Consider the following 19,164-nt stretch of genomic DNA (forward strand, 5'->3'; position numbering starts at 1 on the left):
CACCCACCCACCCTACGCCCACTCTCTCTAGCCCCACACACTCTACCCCCACTCTATCTACCCCACCCACCCTACCCCCACTCTCTCCACCCCACCTGCTCACCCTACCCCCACTGTCTCTACCCTAATCCACCAACCCTACTCCCACTCTCACTTCCCTGACCCCACTCTCTCTACCCCCAGCCTACCCCCACTCTCTACCCTCACTCACTCCCCTCTCTCTATACACACTACCAACCCTACCCCAGCCCCACTCTCTCTACCCCTCTCACCCACCCTTCCCCAACTCACCAACCCTACCCCCACACTCTCTACCCCCACCCACTCTATGATATGATATGATGTGATGTGGCATGTATAACACACCTGTACATAAGTGTTTCTACCCCTCTCTCTACCCCCACCCAACCACCCAACCACCCTACCCCCGCTCTCTGTACACCCACCCACCTTACCCCCACTATCTCTACCCCCACCCACCCTAATTCCACATTCTCTACCCCCACTCACCCACCCTACCGCCACTCTCTTTACCCCAACCACCCACCCTACCCCCATGTTCTCTAACCCCACCCACCCAAACCCATGTTCTCTACATCCGCCCACCCTACCTGTACCCTCTCTAGCCCCCACCCATACTACCCCTACCCTCTCCACTCCCACTCGCTCAATCCCATCACCCACCCTAGACCGCTCTCTCTACCCCCACCCACCCTACCTCCACTCTCTCTAGCCACACTCTCTCAAGCCCACCCACCCTACCCCAAACCCACACTCTGTACCCCCACCCTGACTCTCTCTACCCCCCGCCCACCCTAACCCCACTCTCTCTACCCCACCCACCTACCCTACCCCTACCCCCACTCTAGCCACCCGCACCCACCCACTCTACCCCCACTCTCTCTACCCCCACCCACCCGACCCCCATGACCTCTACTCAAACCCATCCACCCTACCCCACTCTCTACCCCCACCCACCCTACCCCCATGCCCTCTACTCATACCCACCCCCACCCCACTCTCTACCCCCACCCACCACCCTACCCCCACTCTCTACCACACCCACCCACCCTACCCACACCCCTCTACACCCACACATGCTGCCCCCACTCTCTCTACCGCATCCACCCTACCCGCACTCTCTCCACTGCACTCTCTCCACCCCACCCACTCAAGCTACCCCCACTCTCTCTACCCCACCCACCCTACTCCCACTCTCCCTACCCCAGCCCCACTCGCTCAACACCCACCCATCCTACGCCCACTCTCTCTAGCCCCACCCACTCGACCCCCACTCTCTCTACCCCACCCACCCTACCCCCACTCTCTCCACCCCACCCACTCTACCCCCTCTCTCTCCACCCAACCCACTCACTCTACCCCCACTGTCTCTACCCTAATCCACCAACTCTACTCTCACTACCCTACCCCCACTCTCTCTACCCCACCCCACCCCACTCTCTACCCTCACTCACCCCCTCTCTCTATACACACTACCAACCCTACCCCAGCTCCACTCTCTCTACCCCTCTCACCCACCCTTCCCCAACTCACCTATCCTACCCCCACCCTCTCTACCACCACCCAACCACCCTACCCCCACCCACTCTATGACATGATGTGGCATGTATACCACACCTGTACCCAAGTGTTTCTAGCCCACTCTCTACCCCCACCCAACCTCCCTACACCCACTATCTCTACCCTCACCCACCCTAATGCCACATTCTCTACATCCCTACCCACCCACCCTACCACACTCTGTCTACCCCCAACTGCCCACCCTACCCCCACTCTCTCTACCCCCACCCACCCCAACCCCATGCTCTCTACAGCCGCCTACCCTACCCATACTCTCTCTAGCCCCCACTCATCCTACCCCTACACTCTCGACCCCCACTCTCTCAATCACACCACCCACCCTACACAACTCTCTCTACCCCAACACTCCCTACCCCCACTCGCTATGACCTCACCCACCCCAACCCCCACTCTCTCTACCTCACTCGTCCCTCCTCCCTAGCTCTCTACCCCACCACCCATCCTGCTGCCACTCTCTCTCTACCCACACCCAGCCATCCCACTCTCTCTAACACACAAACCCTACCCCCACTCTCTCTACCCCACCAGCCCTACACCCATTCTTTCTACTCCCACCCACCCACCCTACCCCCACTCTCTCTACTCCCAACCCCCACTCTCTCTACCACCGCGCACCCTACCCCCTCTCTCTCTACACCTTACCACCCACCCTACCCCCACCCACACTACCCACACTCCCTCTACCCCCACCCACCCACTCGCCCCCACTCTCTCTACCAACCCAACCTCCGCTCTCGCTACCTCCACCCACCGAACCCCCACTCTCTAAATCACCCACCTATCCTGTCAAACTGGAATATTAAATTATGCCTCCTATTGTAACGATTGTACGTATATTGGCCTACGCCAAATTTGCTTAAAATTGTACGCGAATAACTCTCTATGGCAAGGTCTTGACCTTAGAAATTGATGTAAGCTGCCATCTTGAATCAAGCCTCCATTTTAGGTTAGAACCGCCATTTTTGGGTTTTTGTACAAAGTCACCCTGTAATCTAAAATGGCCGTCTTGTGTGCTCTTGTTCTTGCCTTAACCTCTTCAACCTCTGTAGGAGAGTTAATGTCCAACCTGCCTTCAGGCTACATGTTAGGGTCATGTAGACCTTGTCCTTTGTTGACCTCGGGAGCAGGGGATTAGTTGAATTAGCAATGTTAAACTACAAGTATACAAGAACAGTAATGCTATCCGAATATAATATGCGAAACATTTGTTTGGTCTGTATTGCAACAGTATGTAAAGAGTGTAACGTCAAATTAAAGAATAATGGAGTGTGTTAGTAAATATATTCAAAAGTAAACCGCATGCACGAGATATGTAAATTAGGAAAGTGAACCTGGCGCGACCCTAGCCCAATGTATTATTAACTTGTAAGAGGCTGGACATCGTTATAACAAATTGTATAAATACTCTGATGTCCAGCTAGGAAATTATGCTCACTGCTCACATTGAACCCTGCTGGTGGTCTCTGTGATGTATTGACGGCCAAATAACTATTTGTGTTTGTTGAATACTGTTCAGTTTTGTAATAAAGATTCTGGGAATCTTTACAACCCGTGTCGGTGTATTTTCCTTTGCTTGGTGTAACAGCCGTAATATTGTATTTTTTCTGATTCCACAATCCTACCCCCACTCTCTCTAGCCCCCTCAACCCTACCCTCACTCTCCCTACCCCCACCGACGATACCCCCACTTGCTATAACCTCACCCACCCTACCCCCACTCTCTACCCCATCCATCCCCACTCTCTCCACCCCATCACCCACCCTAACCCCACTCTCTTTACCTCCACCCACCCTACCACCACTCGCCATAACCTCACCCACCTCAACCCCCACTCTCCTTACCCCACTCGTCCCTCCTCTCCCAGCTCTCTACGCCCACCAAATATCCTGCCCCCACTCTCTCTCTACCCACACCGGCCCTTTCCACTCTCTCTACCCCACAATCCCTACCCCCACTCTCTCTACTCCTACCAACCCTACCCCTACTCTCTCCACCCCACCCCACCCAACCCCCACACTTTACCCCCACACCCTACTCCCGCTCCCTATGCCTCACCCCACCCACCCAAGCAACCCCACTCTCTCCACCCCATCCACCTATCCTACCCCACTATCTGTACCACATCCACCCTACTCCACTATCTCTACCCCCACCAACCCTACCCCACCCAACTCTCTTTAAATACCCTTCTCTCTATACCCCCACTCCACCAAGCCTACCAACTCTCTCTATCCACACCCACCCAACCTACCAACTCTCTCTACCCCCACGCACCCTCACTCTCACCCTTTCTAGCTCATTTTTCCTCTTGCTCATCATAAATGGCACTCTCTATCAATGGCTTCCTATTCTGCTCTATTTCTATTCCTTCTCATTCCATTGCACACCTGCACCCCTTATCGTATCATGCCTTGAAAATGTGCACTCTCCTCCTTGCACCCTGGTGCCTATAAATGCACAATGCAAACAACTACAGTAAACACCAACACTATTGGCATTGCCAATGCTTGTTTTGTACTGCATTCTAAAGTCAGATGCTGTTTTCAATACAAAATTTCAAATGAGTCTGTAGCCAACCACAGCTGTGAGCATATTTTCAGGCCTGAATTGCACACTGGTCTCAATTCCCGGCCTCGTCACTTTATCAAAGTGTGTGCTCTTGGCAACAATTTTATCTCACTAGGTCTTAGTTGATTCAGCTAACACTGCCCGCTACTCATGTTATAAGCTTAGCGAGGCCACCAATAGCGGCAGAGAGGCACTATACAAACCACTTACATTCCATTACATACTGCCCCGTATATAATAACAGAGGTTATTCATATATTGGACATCACAAAATGCATGTGTCACTTGTCTTATTCCTGGAAATGTCCTTTAATATAAATTCCCAGCATCCATTTGAGTATCAAAGATTAAATCTTTGATGTCATTTTCTGTGATGTCACCACATATGCAAATTAAAGGGCTACAATGGGTCACCTGAAGAAGAAGCTATGGCAATATTGTCTTATCTTTCTCCATTCCCCACAGCCTTATACTTGCAATGACAGAATAAGCAAACAACCCAGCGGACCAACAAAATCCCAAGTCTCTCGCAATGTGTGGGAGTCACCAGCAGAGGGAGACAAACTCCAGCACTCACTCCCGCCAAAAATAATTAAAACACCAATGCAATCCTATGGGGAAATTCCTTTCTCCCGCTTTCTGGAGCAAAGTCTCCCTCCCACCTGGTCAGGAGACTTGGCATGTCTGGACAAATGACGAGGATCTGAAGCTTGTTCTGATCGAAGCTCAGACTGTGGACGGTGTCAGGGAGGCTCAGAACAAGGAGTGCCACCTGGAAGTGGAAGGAAATCTCCAGACATGGGAGCTGAAGAGGTGGAGATATAAAGCGGGAGAGGAGCGCCTTCTCGCTAAGGGGCTTCGTAGCACTTGACTCATGTTGTGGGCATTTGCTTCCTGGGGCTAGGTAGAAAACGCCCTCCCCTGGCACAAGCGCCAGCATGACTGACGGGACATGCAAACACAAGAAAGGGAAAAAGCAAGTGGGTGGTGCCAGCCCACCCCAAGGAAGAGCTAGCTACTCGTAGTGTGGTGAATTCCTGGGGGGGCTTCCCTGCAGTATCCTAACAAATAAAGGCAGCCCACGCATTTCTGGCACCCAATGGGTGTGTGATTTGTGGCGTTAGCTGACATATGGCCACCATTCTGGTGAGGGGAGGAAGGGAGGGTAACAGAAGACACTTTAATCTCACTTCCCCAAGCTTTCCTGCCACACGTTATAGGATCCCCTCCTTCGCTGTACTATTTGCATCCAGTTCCTCATGGCTGCTCATGGGTGCTTCCTCACCACATGCTGGCAAACAAGAACAAACGTAAGAACGAGAAACGGCTATTAAGAGAGCCTGGCAAAGAGGGACCCCGCAAAGTGTCCTGAACTGAGAACGAGGAGAGACACCCCTCATGGATCCGCAGAGAATGTACGGCAACCTGCACCAACTGCCGGAAGCCAAGTGGAAACAGGACTCAGTGCCAACAAGCAAAGAAGGTAAATAATGCTGCGTCATGGCCGTGACTTTCCCGCCAAGGCGCCTCTTCCCGGCTAGTCTCATTAACTGCTTGGGCTCTCTCTGCTGCGATCAACTCTAGGTGGGGGGACTCTTAGACCTGCGATTATTCAGAGCACTGTGAACATGTAGGCCTTTCCTTTCGCCCATTCCGTACACAGGCCTCTTTGTAGCTGACACGTGCGTTCCATATGGGATATGCGCCTAAGGAGTTCAGCCTAGACTGCACCCGACACTTGTGCCTCAATCCTGGCGGGTGTGGCGGGCGGGGAGGAGGGGAGGAGGGGTTGGTCTACGTCTCCATTTCTAACCGTGAACATATAATGTGAGTCTCTCTGGTCGTCCCGGAGGAGCCATTTGGGTGGTATGGGAGGAGGGTTGATACAAAACGGAGTGGGGCGTCAGATGGTTTTGGAGAATTAGAACATCAACTCTATCTTATCATCTTTAGGGGCAATTAGTGGAAATAATTCTATTATTTAACATTTAATTAATGGTTTACTGCACAGCGCATCCCCTGCTTACTATTTTCTTGATCCAGCAAGTTGTGCTTTGTGAAAAGGCTACACGTTTGATTGGGGAATTAATTTAGCAGCTAGCAGAATCATGGTGAAACAGCCAATTTTAATTCGTGGTGTTTTCTGTCGGAAGAAAGTCCATTGGGATTGCAGGCACTAGTTTTCCAGAGTGTTTACAACCAGCCACACGACTATAGCTCCCTGAGCCCAATGTGCCTAAAAATGACACAGTGGGTATGATGCCCTAGCCATATGGATGGAAAGGCCTCAAACACAACGGGCCTCATCACGAGTTTGGCAGTAGCCCTTAAATCCGGCGGTAGCGCTGTTACCGCCGGATTTAAGGGTCCGCCAAATCACGGCTTTGGCTGATTTCCCCCCAGCTCTGAGCTGGGGGGAAATCCGCCGAGATTTTGCCGATTTTCAGCGCCTTTACCGCCGACGGGAAATCCGCCAGCGCTAAAAGCGCAACATTTCCCCATTGAGCCCAATGGGGAATGGGGAATTCCCGAATGGGCTGAATGGGGAATGGGCAATACCCGTTCCGCCAAACTCGTGATCCGGCGCTAATAGCGCGGGTGGGTTTGGCGGTAGGGCTAATAACGCCAGTGCTTTTAGCCCCTGCGTTGCCGCCCAACTGGTGATGAGGCCCAACATGACGAAGCTTCCTACCATTAGAGGGCGCTGTCTTCAAGTGGTTCAGGCTGCACCAGAGGGAGACCATTTTCTTCAATTTTCTTATTTCTTTTTTATTTTATTGGACATTTGTATGGCGCCTATAAACAGGTGTTTCCAGGCGCCACAAGACAAGATGGGGGACATGGGAATCAAAAAAGTAGAAAAACAAAAACGGTTATATTGGCTTTGTGACAATCCTAGTGTGCAAGTGCATGGCAAGGAGGTAAGTGCAAGGAGAAACGAAGGGAGGGAGGGAGAAGTGCAGGAGTGTGGTACACCTATGGGTGGGGGCGGGCAAGTGCTGGACAGGCCGAAGCGGCAAGTGCCAGAGGAAAGGAGGGAAGGGAGGATGAGTGCAGTGGACAGGGAGGACCAAGTTGGGCTAGTCTGGGAAAGGGGGCCCGAGGGCAAGTGCTGAGAGAGCCTAATGGGGGGACTCGTAGGGGGTGGTCTGGCTCATGTATGACACTGAAGGGACCAGGCCCCAGTCGCAACAGCAGATGGTGAGTTTGCATGGGAGGGGGTGAGGGCAGTGGACGAAGTGTACTAAAAGAAGTATTGGAACTATGTTCCCTGCTGGCTTGCACCCACTCTGCACAACCCCCATCACCACGACCCCTCCCACACACAATACAAGCCTCCAAACACATACACCTTGTTTTTAAGGGAACGTTCAGTGTAGTGCACTGAAAGTGCAAGTTACAACTGCTTCCTACACTTTTATTTTAAAATGAAACCATTCCGGAACGGATGCTTTTTAAAATACAAGTATAGGAACAGAAAATATTAACTTTAAAAAGTAGAGGAGCACCGCTCCCAATGGCTCCCGCTCACTTCGACCAATGGGTGCGGGAATGAAGAGGAGAAACAGAAAGTTTTGAGAAGTTTCTGGAATTTAAGAAGATCCGGCTCAAGTCTGAGGAGGGGATGGAGGCCTTTCCAGAAGGAGGAGCCAAGGAAAGGAGTCTACCTCCCACTCTCTACTTGGAGAAACGTTTGATCTGCAGAGAGTTGGAGCCAGAAAATCAAAGGACTCCGGCCGGGAGGTATTTAGGGAGGGAAAGCTGGCGACAGCCTTGTGGATGATGCAGCAGGTCTTTAATTTGATCCTTGCTGTCACCGGGAGCCAGTGGAGAGAATTTAGGGTTGGAGAGATGCAGTCCATGGGCTTGAGGCCAATAATAAGTGTCACAGTCCTATTCTGGATTAGTTGAAGGGAGGAAAGAGGCAGGTTGAGGACGAGGCTATTGAAGTAGTCAAGGCTAGAGAGAACCAGGGCCCTTGATATATTGAGCTTCTGGGGAAAGGTGAGGAAAGGTAGAATGCACCTGATGAGATGCAGCTGGAAATTGGACTTCTTGGCAAGGTCCATGATGTGAGGAGAGAATGAGAAAGAGGAGTAAAAGACAAGTTCAAGGTCTTTTGCCTCACTAGTGGGTGGGGGAGAGGACCCTGGGAGACTGGCCAGAGAGAGGGGAAACAAGGAGCAGGCGTCCCAATGAGAAGGACCTCTGCCTTACTGGCATTCAGGCAGAGATTATTGGCAGAGCACCATGCCTGAATAGCAGCCAGGCAGTCAGGTGTGAGGGAGGGGGAGGAAGGGGTAGGGCACGGCAGCTTGAAAGAGAGCTCTGTGTCATCTGCGTAACACTAGACATGAGGGGAGAAAGTGCAGATCAGGTGGGCCAGAGGGGGCAGGTAGATGTTATAGAGCCATGGATATAAGATAGAGCCCTGAGGGATGCCACAGGTAGAGAGTGAGGTGGAGGGGAAAAAAAAGGTTACATTTGCATTTGGCAAGGTCTGTTCGAGAGGAAGCAGATCAGCCATGCCAGTGCCCTGTCCTTGATGCCTAGGGTATCATGGAGACGGTTTATGAGGATGAAGTGGTTGAGTGTGTCAAAGCAGAAGAAATATCAAGGACGATCAGGACAGACGGAGAATTAGAGTCCAGGTTTATTTATTTATTTATTTATTCATTTATTTATTTATTTGGATTTATAGAGCGCACATCTGCCCGGGGGCATCGTGGCGCTAAAGAAGTCTTACTTGTTACAGGCATACATGGTGAATATACAGATACACAGATTTGCATAGAGAGTTAGAGAGTGTGAGAGTATGAGAGATTAGAGAGTATGTCTTCACGGGTGTTCAGGAGAGCAGTTTCTGTGCCCTAAAACTAGACTGGTGGTCATAGAGGCCATTTTGGTGTGCAGGGTCAGTAGGGGGATGACCAGCTTCTCCATGAGCTTGCCCAAGAAAGGGTTGATAGAGATAGGGCGATAGTTAACTGGTCAAGAAGGGTCAGCAGATGGTATTTTTAGGAGAGGGTGCACACGGGAGTGCTTAAGGGGTTGAGGGAAGGAACCAGTGGAAATTGAGTGGTTGCAGAAGTCAGCCAAGGCTTGAGCAAGAGACGCAATGTTGTCCTTGATGGTTCTGGAGAAGCCGGGGAGCACTTGTTTAGAGGAGGATTTTATTGAGTGGACAACTCTAGCGATCTCATCAGGTGCAATGGGAGAGAACGAGGAGAGTATGATGGAGGAGAGGAGGGCCAAGGGAGGCTGGAGAAGGTGGGGTGCAGATGACAGAGAGGCCAGGATGTCCAGAGTTTTGGAGCAAAAGTGGGTGACCAGTGAGGAGCAGAGAGCCTGGGAGGGGTGAGGAGAGGAGGAGACTGCGGTAGGTTTGGGAAGTTCCTTGCAGATTTTAAAGAGTTCAGCCATGTTATTGGTGGCTCCAGAGTGGTGGGCTTGGACATGAGCCCCGTTCTTGGAGCAGATGGAGAGATGGTATTGCCTTTGAAGTAGGCGGTGGGCCAGTTTGTCAAAGGATAAGCTAGATGCCTGCCACATCCGCTCTACAGCTTTGCCCTTGCGTTTCAAAGCTGCCAAGTCAGTCATACCAAGATTTGCATTTGGGGCCAGGCTTCATGTGGATCCTCATGACGGGGATGTCCATGGAGTTAGAGATAGAGAGATGGAAGTTAGCTAGAACAGAGTCAGAAGGAGAGTCTAATGAGGTGGGGCGGAGGAGGAATGAAAGACGAGTCAAATGCAGTGACTGACACACGCTTCATCATCCGAATGACGGAGAAGGAGACTGGCATTGTGGGCGGCGCATCAGGGGACAGGGGAGGTCAAGGTGTGAGGAGAGGAGAGAGTGGTCATACCAAGAGAGAGTGGTAGTGAGAGGGTTGGAGAGAGAGATGTCTGTTGAGATGAGAGCATCCAAGGTGTGTCCGGCAGAGTGGGTTGGGGCAGAGGGGAGAATAGTAAGGGAAAGAGTGTTGCAGAGGTTGCGGAAAAGAACAGTGACTACATCAGGATAGTCGAGATGGATATTGAAGTCCCCAAGGAAGATACGTTTGAGGGAGGAGCCAAGAAGAGAGGAGGACAGGTCGGCCCATTCTGAGAGGAAGTCCGGGGGTCTGTAGATGGTAGGTAGAGTAAGAGAGAAAGTAGGCACGAGAGACAGCCTGCAGATTAGGCTTTCTAAGGATGAGTAGGTTTGAGTGGCAATGATGGAGGCAGGAACCCACTCAGGGAAGTGCCACTCCATCACTAGACCGAGAGGGCTTGGGGTTGGAGAGGATCTTATAGCCTCCAGGGAGAAGAGTATCAAAAGCATTGCCGGAGCTGGCCTTGAACCACGTTTCAGCGAGAGCAAGGACGTCAGGGTCAAGGATCTTCAAGGAGGTGACAAATGTCAGAGGAGTGTTTGATAGCAGAGTAGGAATTGAGGGTAGCTAAGTGAAGCTGATTGCCCCCTTTAAAAGATTTGGGAGCAGGGACAAATAGGTACGGTGCTACCACAGGCGGAGAGGTGGGATGAGGGAAGGAGAGGTGGAAGGAGAGAGGGCTGAGTTGAAGAGAGAAGGAGGAGGTAGGGCTGAGGGCCCAGGGCCATGATAGTGCCATTGCAATAGACATTAATGGTGCCCTTGGAAGATGCAAAGTGAGCCAAGAGGACTTCCCATCTGGTGCCGCCAGTAATGGGTGAGGAGGAGAAAGGAGAGAGGCCAGAGACCATATGGGGTGTCTATAGGTTAGAAGAAGGAACAGCAAAGAGAATGTCAGTGAAAGTCTGTCTGGAGGAAGCACTGATTTAGGTGTCAGTGATGGGCAACCAGGGTTGGAAATCAGGAGTGCCTTTTTTAGTTTCTTCCGACCAGACTTTTGTGGGAGAGGGAGGATAGATGATGGAGAAGCAATTAGAGAAGATAGGGGAAATGGAGAGCACCATGGGGGCAGAGACAGGAGGCGGCGAGGAGTCATAGGATAGCAGGGGAGATGGTCAGAAGCACTATGCAACAATAGAATCTCACCAGGTGGCCAGACAGACAGAAATCAGTGAGCAAACTGGAGATGCCCAGATTTCAGATCATAAACAAATTGGAAAGCACACTTAAATTCGAATTAAGCCAGAAAGCACTCAGAAAGCACTCAAAATCAGTACAAAATGTTTGATGAACAGTTAGAAGCACACCAGAGAATAGACAAGAGACCTGATTTGTTTTTCTTTTTTCATCTGAATCAGGGCATTAAGAGATCATAGAGAAGCAGTCAGTAGGAGGCGCACCACGAGGCATAGAACCTATGGTGCAGAGATTAGAGGATACAGATTAGGCTGGCAGGAAAGGAGCAAGCAGCAATTTGAGCAATCATAGTGTTAAGGGAGGTGGGAGGACCAATGCGATCCATAATTGTTTACCTGGGCAATTGAAGTCAGGATTTTTGATTCAAGGCCAAAGCGTGCAGGGGACTAAGTCAGCATAAAATCCACAGGGAGTGATGTCGAGTAGCTGCAGGGAGAGGTGTTCCCTCTTGGAGATAGACAGGCCAAGACAGGGTCTTCACTGACCCTTAAATGAGGCCCTTGAATGGGGGGCGGCACTCGCCTGCCGGCTCCCAAGACAACGGACGTTGGTAGGAATAAGGGCCAATTGCCTCTGCTTCCAGACACAGTGCTGCAGACAAGGTCAGCCAATGGAGGCCATGATTGAAAGGCCTTGCCAGACCCAGTGGAGCCCCTCCATGCAGTCCTGGAGGAATATGAATGGGCCCAGACAGGGTCTGTACCCTCCCTTAAATGAGGTCCTTGACTGGGGGGGCGGGCGTTCTCCTGCCGGCTCCCAAGGCAATGGTCTTTGTAAGGAAGCCGGGCCAATAGGCTCTGCCACCAGGCGCAGTCTTGTGGACAAGGTCAGGCAATGGAGGCCATGATGGCAAGGCCTTGCACGGCTCAGTGGAGCCCCTGCACATGATTCTGGATTGAAGGAGAGATGGGGTGAGCTCTGTTGCAGGAAGATAAATGGGCCTTAAGGTGGATGCCCATCTCATTCTTCGTGGCAGACATAGTGCTTCCCTTGGAATTAGAACCAAGGAAGGGCCCCAACTATCCCAGAGAAGTATCTGGCCTGGACTAAGATATGCAAGTAACTAGGGAACTTATGTAGGACCTGTGCGAGGCTTTGGCAGCCTGTGCTTGCACATGGGATAGTCTCACGGCCTGGGAGCTGTGCTGAGAAGATGTCTGTGATAGTCTGGAGGAGACCACGTTACTATCAAAATCAACAGTCTCATAGTTGGGCCCTCCAAATACTATTTTAACACTATCTTGGTTCTATACAGAGCACTTCAATGGTAAGCTCTTTATAAGTGGTGCATCACTGGAGTAACCTTTTTCTCCAACAAAGGTCCATTAAGTGTTAATGTTTGTGTTATAAGAACGGATGGCTGTATTTGCTGTTGCAATCACACACAATGCTCCAAATTCTGTGCCTTCTCTCTACACCGCTCAAATGATTAAGACACACATTTTAAATCCTCTCCCTCCTTTTCAAGATGGTGCCCCATTTGATACACCCCAAAAAGTGTTCACATTTTTATGGTACTTCTCATTTTTTCACATCATATATAATACGCTCTGTTAGGGTGAATTCTCATAGATGGCTAATGGCTAATCACCCACACTAACGTGAGATGGGGGTTTGGATTCTATTAAAGACAGGGAGGGGCAAGTATTACAATCTTTACTCTGAAACCACAGCAGCAAAGAAAAAACTTTTACAAACAAAAACGTTGTAAAGAACAGAACTAAATAGAGTTCAATGTCAACGTAAGGGAGTTCCCCAATCCATCATGGAGGACAGGTCATGCCCTGCAGGAGACCAATGAGCAGGGACCCTTCTTTATATAAGTCAATTACTCTAATCCCAACTCCTCTTTCTGTAGCTGTCTTGAACCAGACGTCCACTGCACAGATCAGATGATAAACGATGACGACAAATCCAGCGAAGCTCTCGTACCAAGCACTCCACATCTTGTAACTGTGATCCACACTCCTGATCAGAACCTCAACTCATAGCTGTAAGAACAACAAGCAAGAAGGGTTGGTGGATGGGAAGAACAACAAACCAAGAATGTTCTCTCTTGAAACACCTGTGTATATGTGTGTCATAACTGCCATATCATATCATATCCTATAATACTCGCCTCCCTGTCTTTAATAGAATCTAAACCCCCATCTCACGTTAGTGTGGGGGATTAGCCATTCTATGACAAGACAGGAGGCTCATATTATGCAGGTTTGAAGCCCTTGCATCCCATTAGAACAACATGATCAATGCAATAGTGACAATATAATAAGAATAATAGGAGAAGAATGTTTTAAAATGTTTTCATTTGATTAATCAGCTGACAACAAGAGTAATGCCCAAGGCTAGGCTGGCCGAATAACTCTTATAAGGCATAGCCCAAATACACTGCAAGAAAACCAATTGGAAGATGTGCCAATTCCAGCGTTGCTTACAGGCCACCAAAACCGACTGGTTAAAAGAGAGGGGAAAAACACTGAACAAAGTTTCCCTATACTAATAGATTAGGAAAAAACCCATCAGAGTAACAAAATCCCTGTTGTCCAATCAAACATTTAAAACACTTAAATTCATACCATCTTTGGGAACCTAGATAGCAAACAAAAGAAGATAAACACTTAGCTCTCCTGGAGATAAAGAAAAATGCCCCCTAGGGGGTGAAAGCTTTGTAGGTTCCATCCCATGCGTTAAAGGAAGGTATCGTATTAGAAACAGGACATGTCACATAACTACACTGGGGAATCAAGTGGGAAAGACAAATCTTTATTAAAGGTAAAATGGGAATAAAAGGTCATTTTATTAATTTGTAATAGGACAACCTATCCTGAGCGGAGCTGAAGCAATAGACTTAACCCACAATTGTCCCCAAACATATGTATATACTAAGAAAGGTATGTCTTCTGGAGGTAGAAGCAGAATGGAAGAGAGGGGCCCCACCTGAAAAGTTAAACCTGCCAAACCGCCAAGACGGAGACCAACAGATCTCCCGAGCTCTTGAAGAAGGACTCTGCTACCCTGACAAAAGGAAGATATTTACAAAAACCTGACCCTTAAGAGACCGAACTTGGTAAGGAGAAAGAATGTATGTTACATCCAATCGCTACCATCATAGTGATATCTGAACCCCTTTGTAGATGTGCCAGGTGTTTGGAACTTGTTCCCTCCTCCATGGTTGAAAAAATCCCCTAGAGGATCATAAACTAACCGAAGGGGGGCCACTAAATTCCATAGTCTTAGCAAAGACTCTAAACTGCAAAGAACTGATCACTAAACAGTTAAAATGAAGTTGCTCACCAGAAGAAGACTAACCTCTACCCTAGCCAATCTGAAGAACCTTGAAGCCCCCAGCACCCTGTGCTGGCACCTTATTGCAAACAATCTCCTGTGAAAAACCCAAAGGTCTACCTGCCATGCAGGAGACTAGAAGAAACAAGTCAACAACTAAATGTATATCCCAGCCCTCTGGAGATTGCACTGACAGACACCTTCTGAGATAGATGACGTAGAGACCTTGGAACGCCTTGTGATAGAGGGCCATAATAACTTGGATGGAAGATGAGTAGCACTCCGAGACCCCTCTATCCCAACAAGGGATATTGTGCCTTCCCAAAGGAGGAGAACACCTCCCCCACTTATCTAAGGAAAACCTTGCCACCCAGAAGAAGGCTACCCTGAAGGACCACACTAAAGCCCTGCTTTACACCCTTAAAATAAATACACTCTTACACTTCTAACCAACCCCCTGACCCTGACAGTGGAAGGGGGCTCTGCTTAACGTAGTGAAATACCAGAAAGTAGCGCAAAGGAAAGTAAACTGACGGGAGGGAAATGCTCAGTGCGAGTCTGCACTGTTCATGAGCCAGAACTCCTGTGAAAGGAAAAACGGAAACCATCAGGTGTTAATCCAAGAGGTGTAATATTATGATGCAATCTCCCCCAAGGATGGCGGGAAGGGGAATGAGGGGGAAAGGGACTTTGGTATAATTATCATGCCCCGTAAATGAAAGGTTGTGAAAGAATACTGAGACCACTGTCCCTTCAAACACTGAGTCTGAGTCGCGGTATGCATGTGAGGCTGACTGGTCACTATGGGGATCAGGGGGAGGAAAAAATGAAGCACATTGCCCATAGCAAAATAGCACTTATATAGTGCTACGAACCCTGAGGTATACGAGTGTTGCTCATCACTACTACCAACGGCGCGTGATGTGAGGTGTTCACTTATCGATCTCAGCAGGATGAAAGACTGATTTAGACCCTCCCAAATTAGGAACCTGCATCAGTAGGCTCAGTACAGATCTGAAAGCCAGCACTCTATTCGCTGCACTGTAGAAAAAAATATATATATAAAGAAAGAGGCTAAACAACTCTCTTGAGGTTACAGAAGCCTGCTTGTACTCCTCGAGCAGAGGAGAAATTGTAACACACTGCTAGACGGATAGCTGAAAACAGACAAGCCTTGGGAAGAAAACCATGGGCCGGCACCAGAAAGTTATTATTTGGCAACTCTTCCCTCTGATACCAATAAGTGTTTCCAAACACTCCATCCAATTAGAACATGGTTGCCCAACTTGCCTTGCAACAAAACTGAACAGATACCCCGAGCTGACCTTGTCTCCACCAATAGTCCACATAGTATAATGAATGTCATACTGGGACAAATAGTAAGGGAAACACGCCACCCACTAAAGAGAGCATCAAGCCATGCAGACCTCAATAGAGGCATAACGCCTCATCTTTTTCTTCCTCATGTTGAGAGAAAAATACTGCAGCTTAATCAGCACGGGTATTGAAGATAATGACATCTACCACAAGCAGCACCTAAACACAAACTGCCAAGTTTAAGGGAGGAATACACTGAGCAAGTGTACCTCAAACTGCTCACCCCAGAAGGGTCTGGTAACTAGCAGTACACGAGGGGTTAACCTTGCATTCGAACTCAGGAAGAATCTGAAACCAAACAGGTTATGGCACCTACAGTGAGGGTAAATCACCTATGCCCTGTGCAGTGCTTAAATAAATAATTAAATACATAAATAAATAAATAAAACAGCAGATTGGCAGCGTATAAGGTTCTTCAGTAGGCGAACTAGTGTCAAATATAAGCTAATAAAACCAATTTAGAAACAAAATAAAAAGTCAAGTTTGAAATATATATATAAATACACCTACACAAACACATCTATATGTGAACACTGGAAATGGCGGAAGCGAACTCAGGTCCCTCTGCATGGTAAACCTGCAGCCTTCTTATTGAGCCATCTCGCTTGTGTGCAAAACCAGAAGCCTTCCTTATATTTCCCAACAATTAAGGGCCACGTTAAAGCTGACGTAGTATATCCATATATATATATATAAATAAAGAAAAACATAGAGGGGTTTCAATTTATAGGGAGGATACAGCTGCACGCTGTAGAAATGCTCAATGAAAGAGCTTCATCCACAAAAAGAGGACCGTGCGCATCTTTTAAAATTGTAATTTTTATTTCCAAACACTTTCAAAGTTTAGATGTAGGAGGATAGGCTCGAACCACCAACCTTTCAGATACAAGTCACAATGCTTAGTGGCTGCGCCACAGACATTTGCTTTGTAAATATGCTCATAAAGAAATGAAAAAGGAAATGAAAGGGGGGCCACGCGGCTCTGTAATACACTCAATACTGACATGACAGGGAACGCTGGGAAAGGAGAACGCTGGGAAAGGAGAGGGCGGGCCAACCGTCAACACACAGCCACCCGCACGGCTTGGAGCGAAAGGGCTGCTCGGCCCATTAAACAAATCCAGCCGCACACGCAGACTGGACCCCAATTACCCACAAGAGGGAATGAAGAGAGCAGGCCGCTCGGCGCTGCTCTCCAAGCAACAAATCCCTGAAAGGACATCTGCACTGCTTGAGCACCAGAGACCCATGTCAGAATAAAGTGGCGCAAACCATAAATTTAACATTATAAGTGTAAAACAGTAGATAAATACTGTATAACCACAAAACCCCACAATATAAACATATTATGTTAATATTAATACAATATTAATACAATATACAAAATGCCACCCTAGCATGCAAAGCACAACTATAAGGAGTGACTTAGCTGTGGTGTCAGCAGCAAAGAAAGAGGAGTTGGGATTAGAGTAATGGATTTATATAAGGAAGGGCCCCTGCTCATTGGTTTTCTAGCTGGGCATGACCTGTCCTCCATGATGGATTGGGGATTTCCCTTACATTGACATTGAACTTTATTTAGTTCTGTTCTTTACAACTTTCTTGTTTGTAAAAGATTTTTCTTTGCTGCTGTGGTTTCAGTGTAAAGATTGCAATGCATAATATGAGCCTGCTGTCTTATCATAGAATTTCCCTTACCTAATGAGTCCCTCGGCAGCTTTGCTGGATTTCTAGGATTTATTATTTTCACCTGGTAAGAGTAAGAGTCCTTTTTCCCACTCTTACATGTGTTTTGCTGTGTGTGTTTAACATTTTTGTGTTCATAGACTGTGGAGCCTCACCTACTCCACAGGAATCATCTTTTTACTGTGTGTTACACAGCACCTTCAGTGCTGTGACACAGGGTTGTCTTTTAGACTTTTCAACTCAGACTCAATTTTTCTGGGGCTGGCTACTGTCCCCCAAAACATGTAAAGTTGCCATTAACCTTACCAGTCTCTTTAAAAACCACAGACCAAGTACAAACCACCTTACATGGAGTACTGGAAAGGGTTACTACTTATCCCTTTTTGTCTGTTTCTCTTGGAGCATTGTTTTGCTCCCTTTCCAATAAGACTTGGCTGGTGGCAGTGGTAAAACTACCCTATTTTTTCCGACCGCGGTTATCTTAAATAACCCTGGTATTGTTTTAGGCTATCTTGGTAGCCTCAATCCGCTTGACCGTACTGTTTTTAATATTGCTCCGGCTGGGTTAAGTCGCCATTTATTTTTGGAAAAGTCTTTCTCGTGTTCGTCTCTGCACGCCGAACCAGGTTTGGTTCCTTTGTTCACTGTCTTTTCGTGGGCTTCTGCACAGAAGCCCCCCTTTAGGCGCCTGAAAGTCTGGTTAGGCAGGATGTGAGAGAGGGGTTTTAGGACCCCTGCCATGGGTTACTTTGGTAACCCAAGTCACACTCGTGTTTGATTGGTTGGGTGACTGTCTCCTCCAGGACAACCACCCTGCTGTGTAATTGACAGCCAGGCTGTGTGAATGGGGGAAAACTGCATAAAAAGCAGGTCTCTGGGTCTGGAAGAGCAGAGTCGCCACTAGTACAAGAGAACCGAAGAGGAGCTGACCGAAGAGGACCCCTACAACGACTGAACCGCCCGGTGAAGCCCTGCTGCAGGTCCGAATCTGCAGACTCCGACAGAGAGGATCTTCCAAGAATCTTCTTCCCTTGAGCAGGTGGGACCAACCAGTTCACCCAAACTCCAAGCCAGGACCCCCTCTTCTGGTTGAATTTGCTGTACAGAGCTGCAGTGGGCCGAATAGACAGGAAGGTCGGACTCTGCTTGGGTTTTAAGGAGCGCACCTTTTATTTGTTGCTTTGCTCTGCTGCTGGTTTCTTCCCTGGGTAGTGCAGGACCCTCCAGTCTTCCTACTTTGTGTCAGTCCGACAGTCGCTTCAGGAACCGTGAGCCTGCTGGAACTACCAAGAACGTCCGCCGCAGCTACAGCATCTTCTCCATTTAAGGTACTGTTCAACATCCGGTTGTTTGTTTCGTCCAGCCGTGGTGGAAGGGTGTGAAACCTTTCGCCAATCCGAGGGCTTGTCCTTCTCTTCTCTTTAAGCTAACTTTTCTGCCGTTCAACTTCATTCTGAACTCTTGGCAAAGACTTAACCACAAACTAGATGAGAGACAGCGCCAAATATACTTTTTTGGAAAAGTAGTATTTATTGCATGTAGCCCTATGTATGACACGTGTTTCGGCTA

The 19,164-nt window shown here is 48.7% G+C and overlaps 1 protein-coding gene across 3 annotated transcripts in view; it reads left to right on the forward strand.

Moving 5' to 3' along the window:
* The first annotated feature begins 5,381 nt into the window (after positions 1–5,381).
* LOC138447708 (CD209 antigen-like protein B) overlaps positions 5,382–19,164 on the forward strand; it is a 361,732-nt gene continuing 347,949 nt past the window's right edge. For all 3 annotated transcript variants that reach the window (XM_069604002.1, XM_069604003.1, XM_069604004.1), the window contains exon 1: positions 5,382–5,654. In XM_069604002.1, the coding sequence (XP_069460103.1) occupies positions 5,570–5,654 (85 nt within the window). In that variant the 5' untranslated portion in view covers positions 5,382–5,569. The remainder of the gene's footprint in view (positions 5,655–19,164) is intronic.

Source organism: Ambystoma mexicanum, chromosome 3q (assembly GCF_040938575.1).
Source record: "Ambystoma mexicanum isolate Mex_15411 chromosome 3q, UKY_AmexF1_1, whole genome shotgun sequence".
Classification (NCBI taxonomy): Eukaryota; Metazoa; Chordata; class Amphibia; order Caudata; family Ambystomatidae; genus Ambystoma; species Ambystoma mexicanum.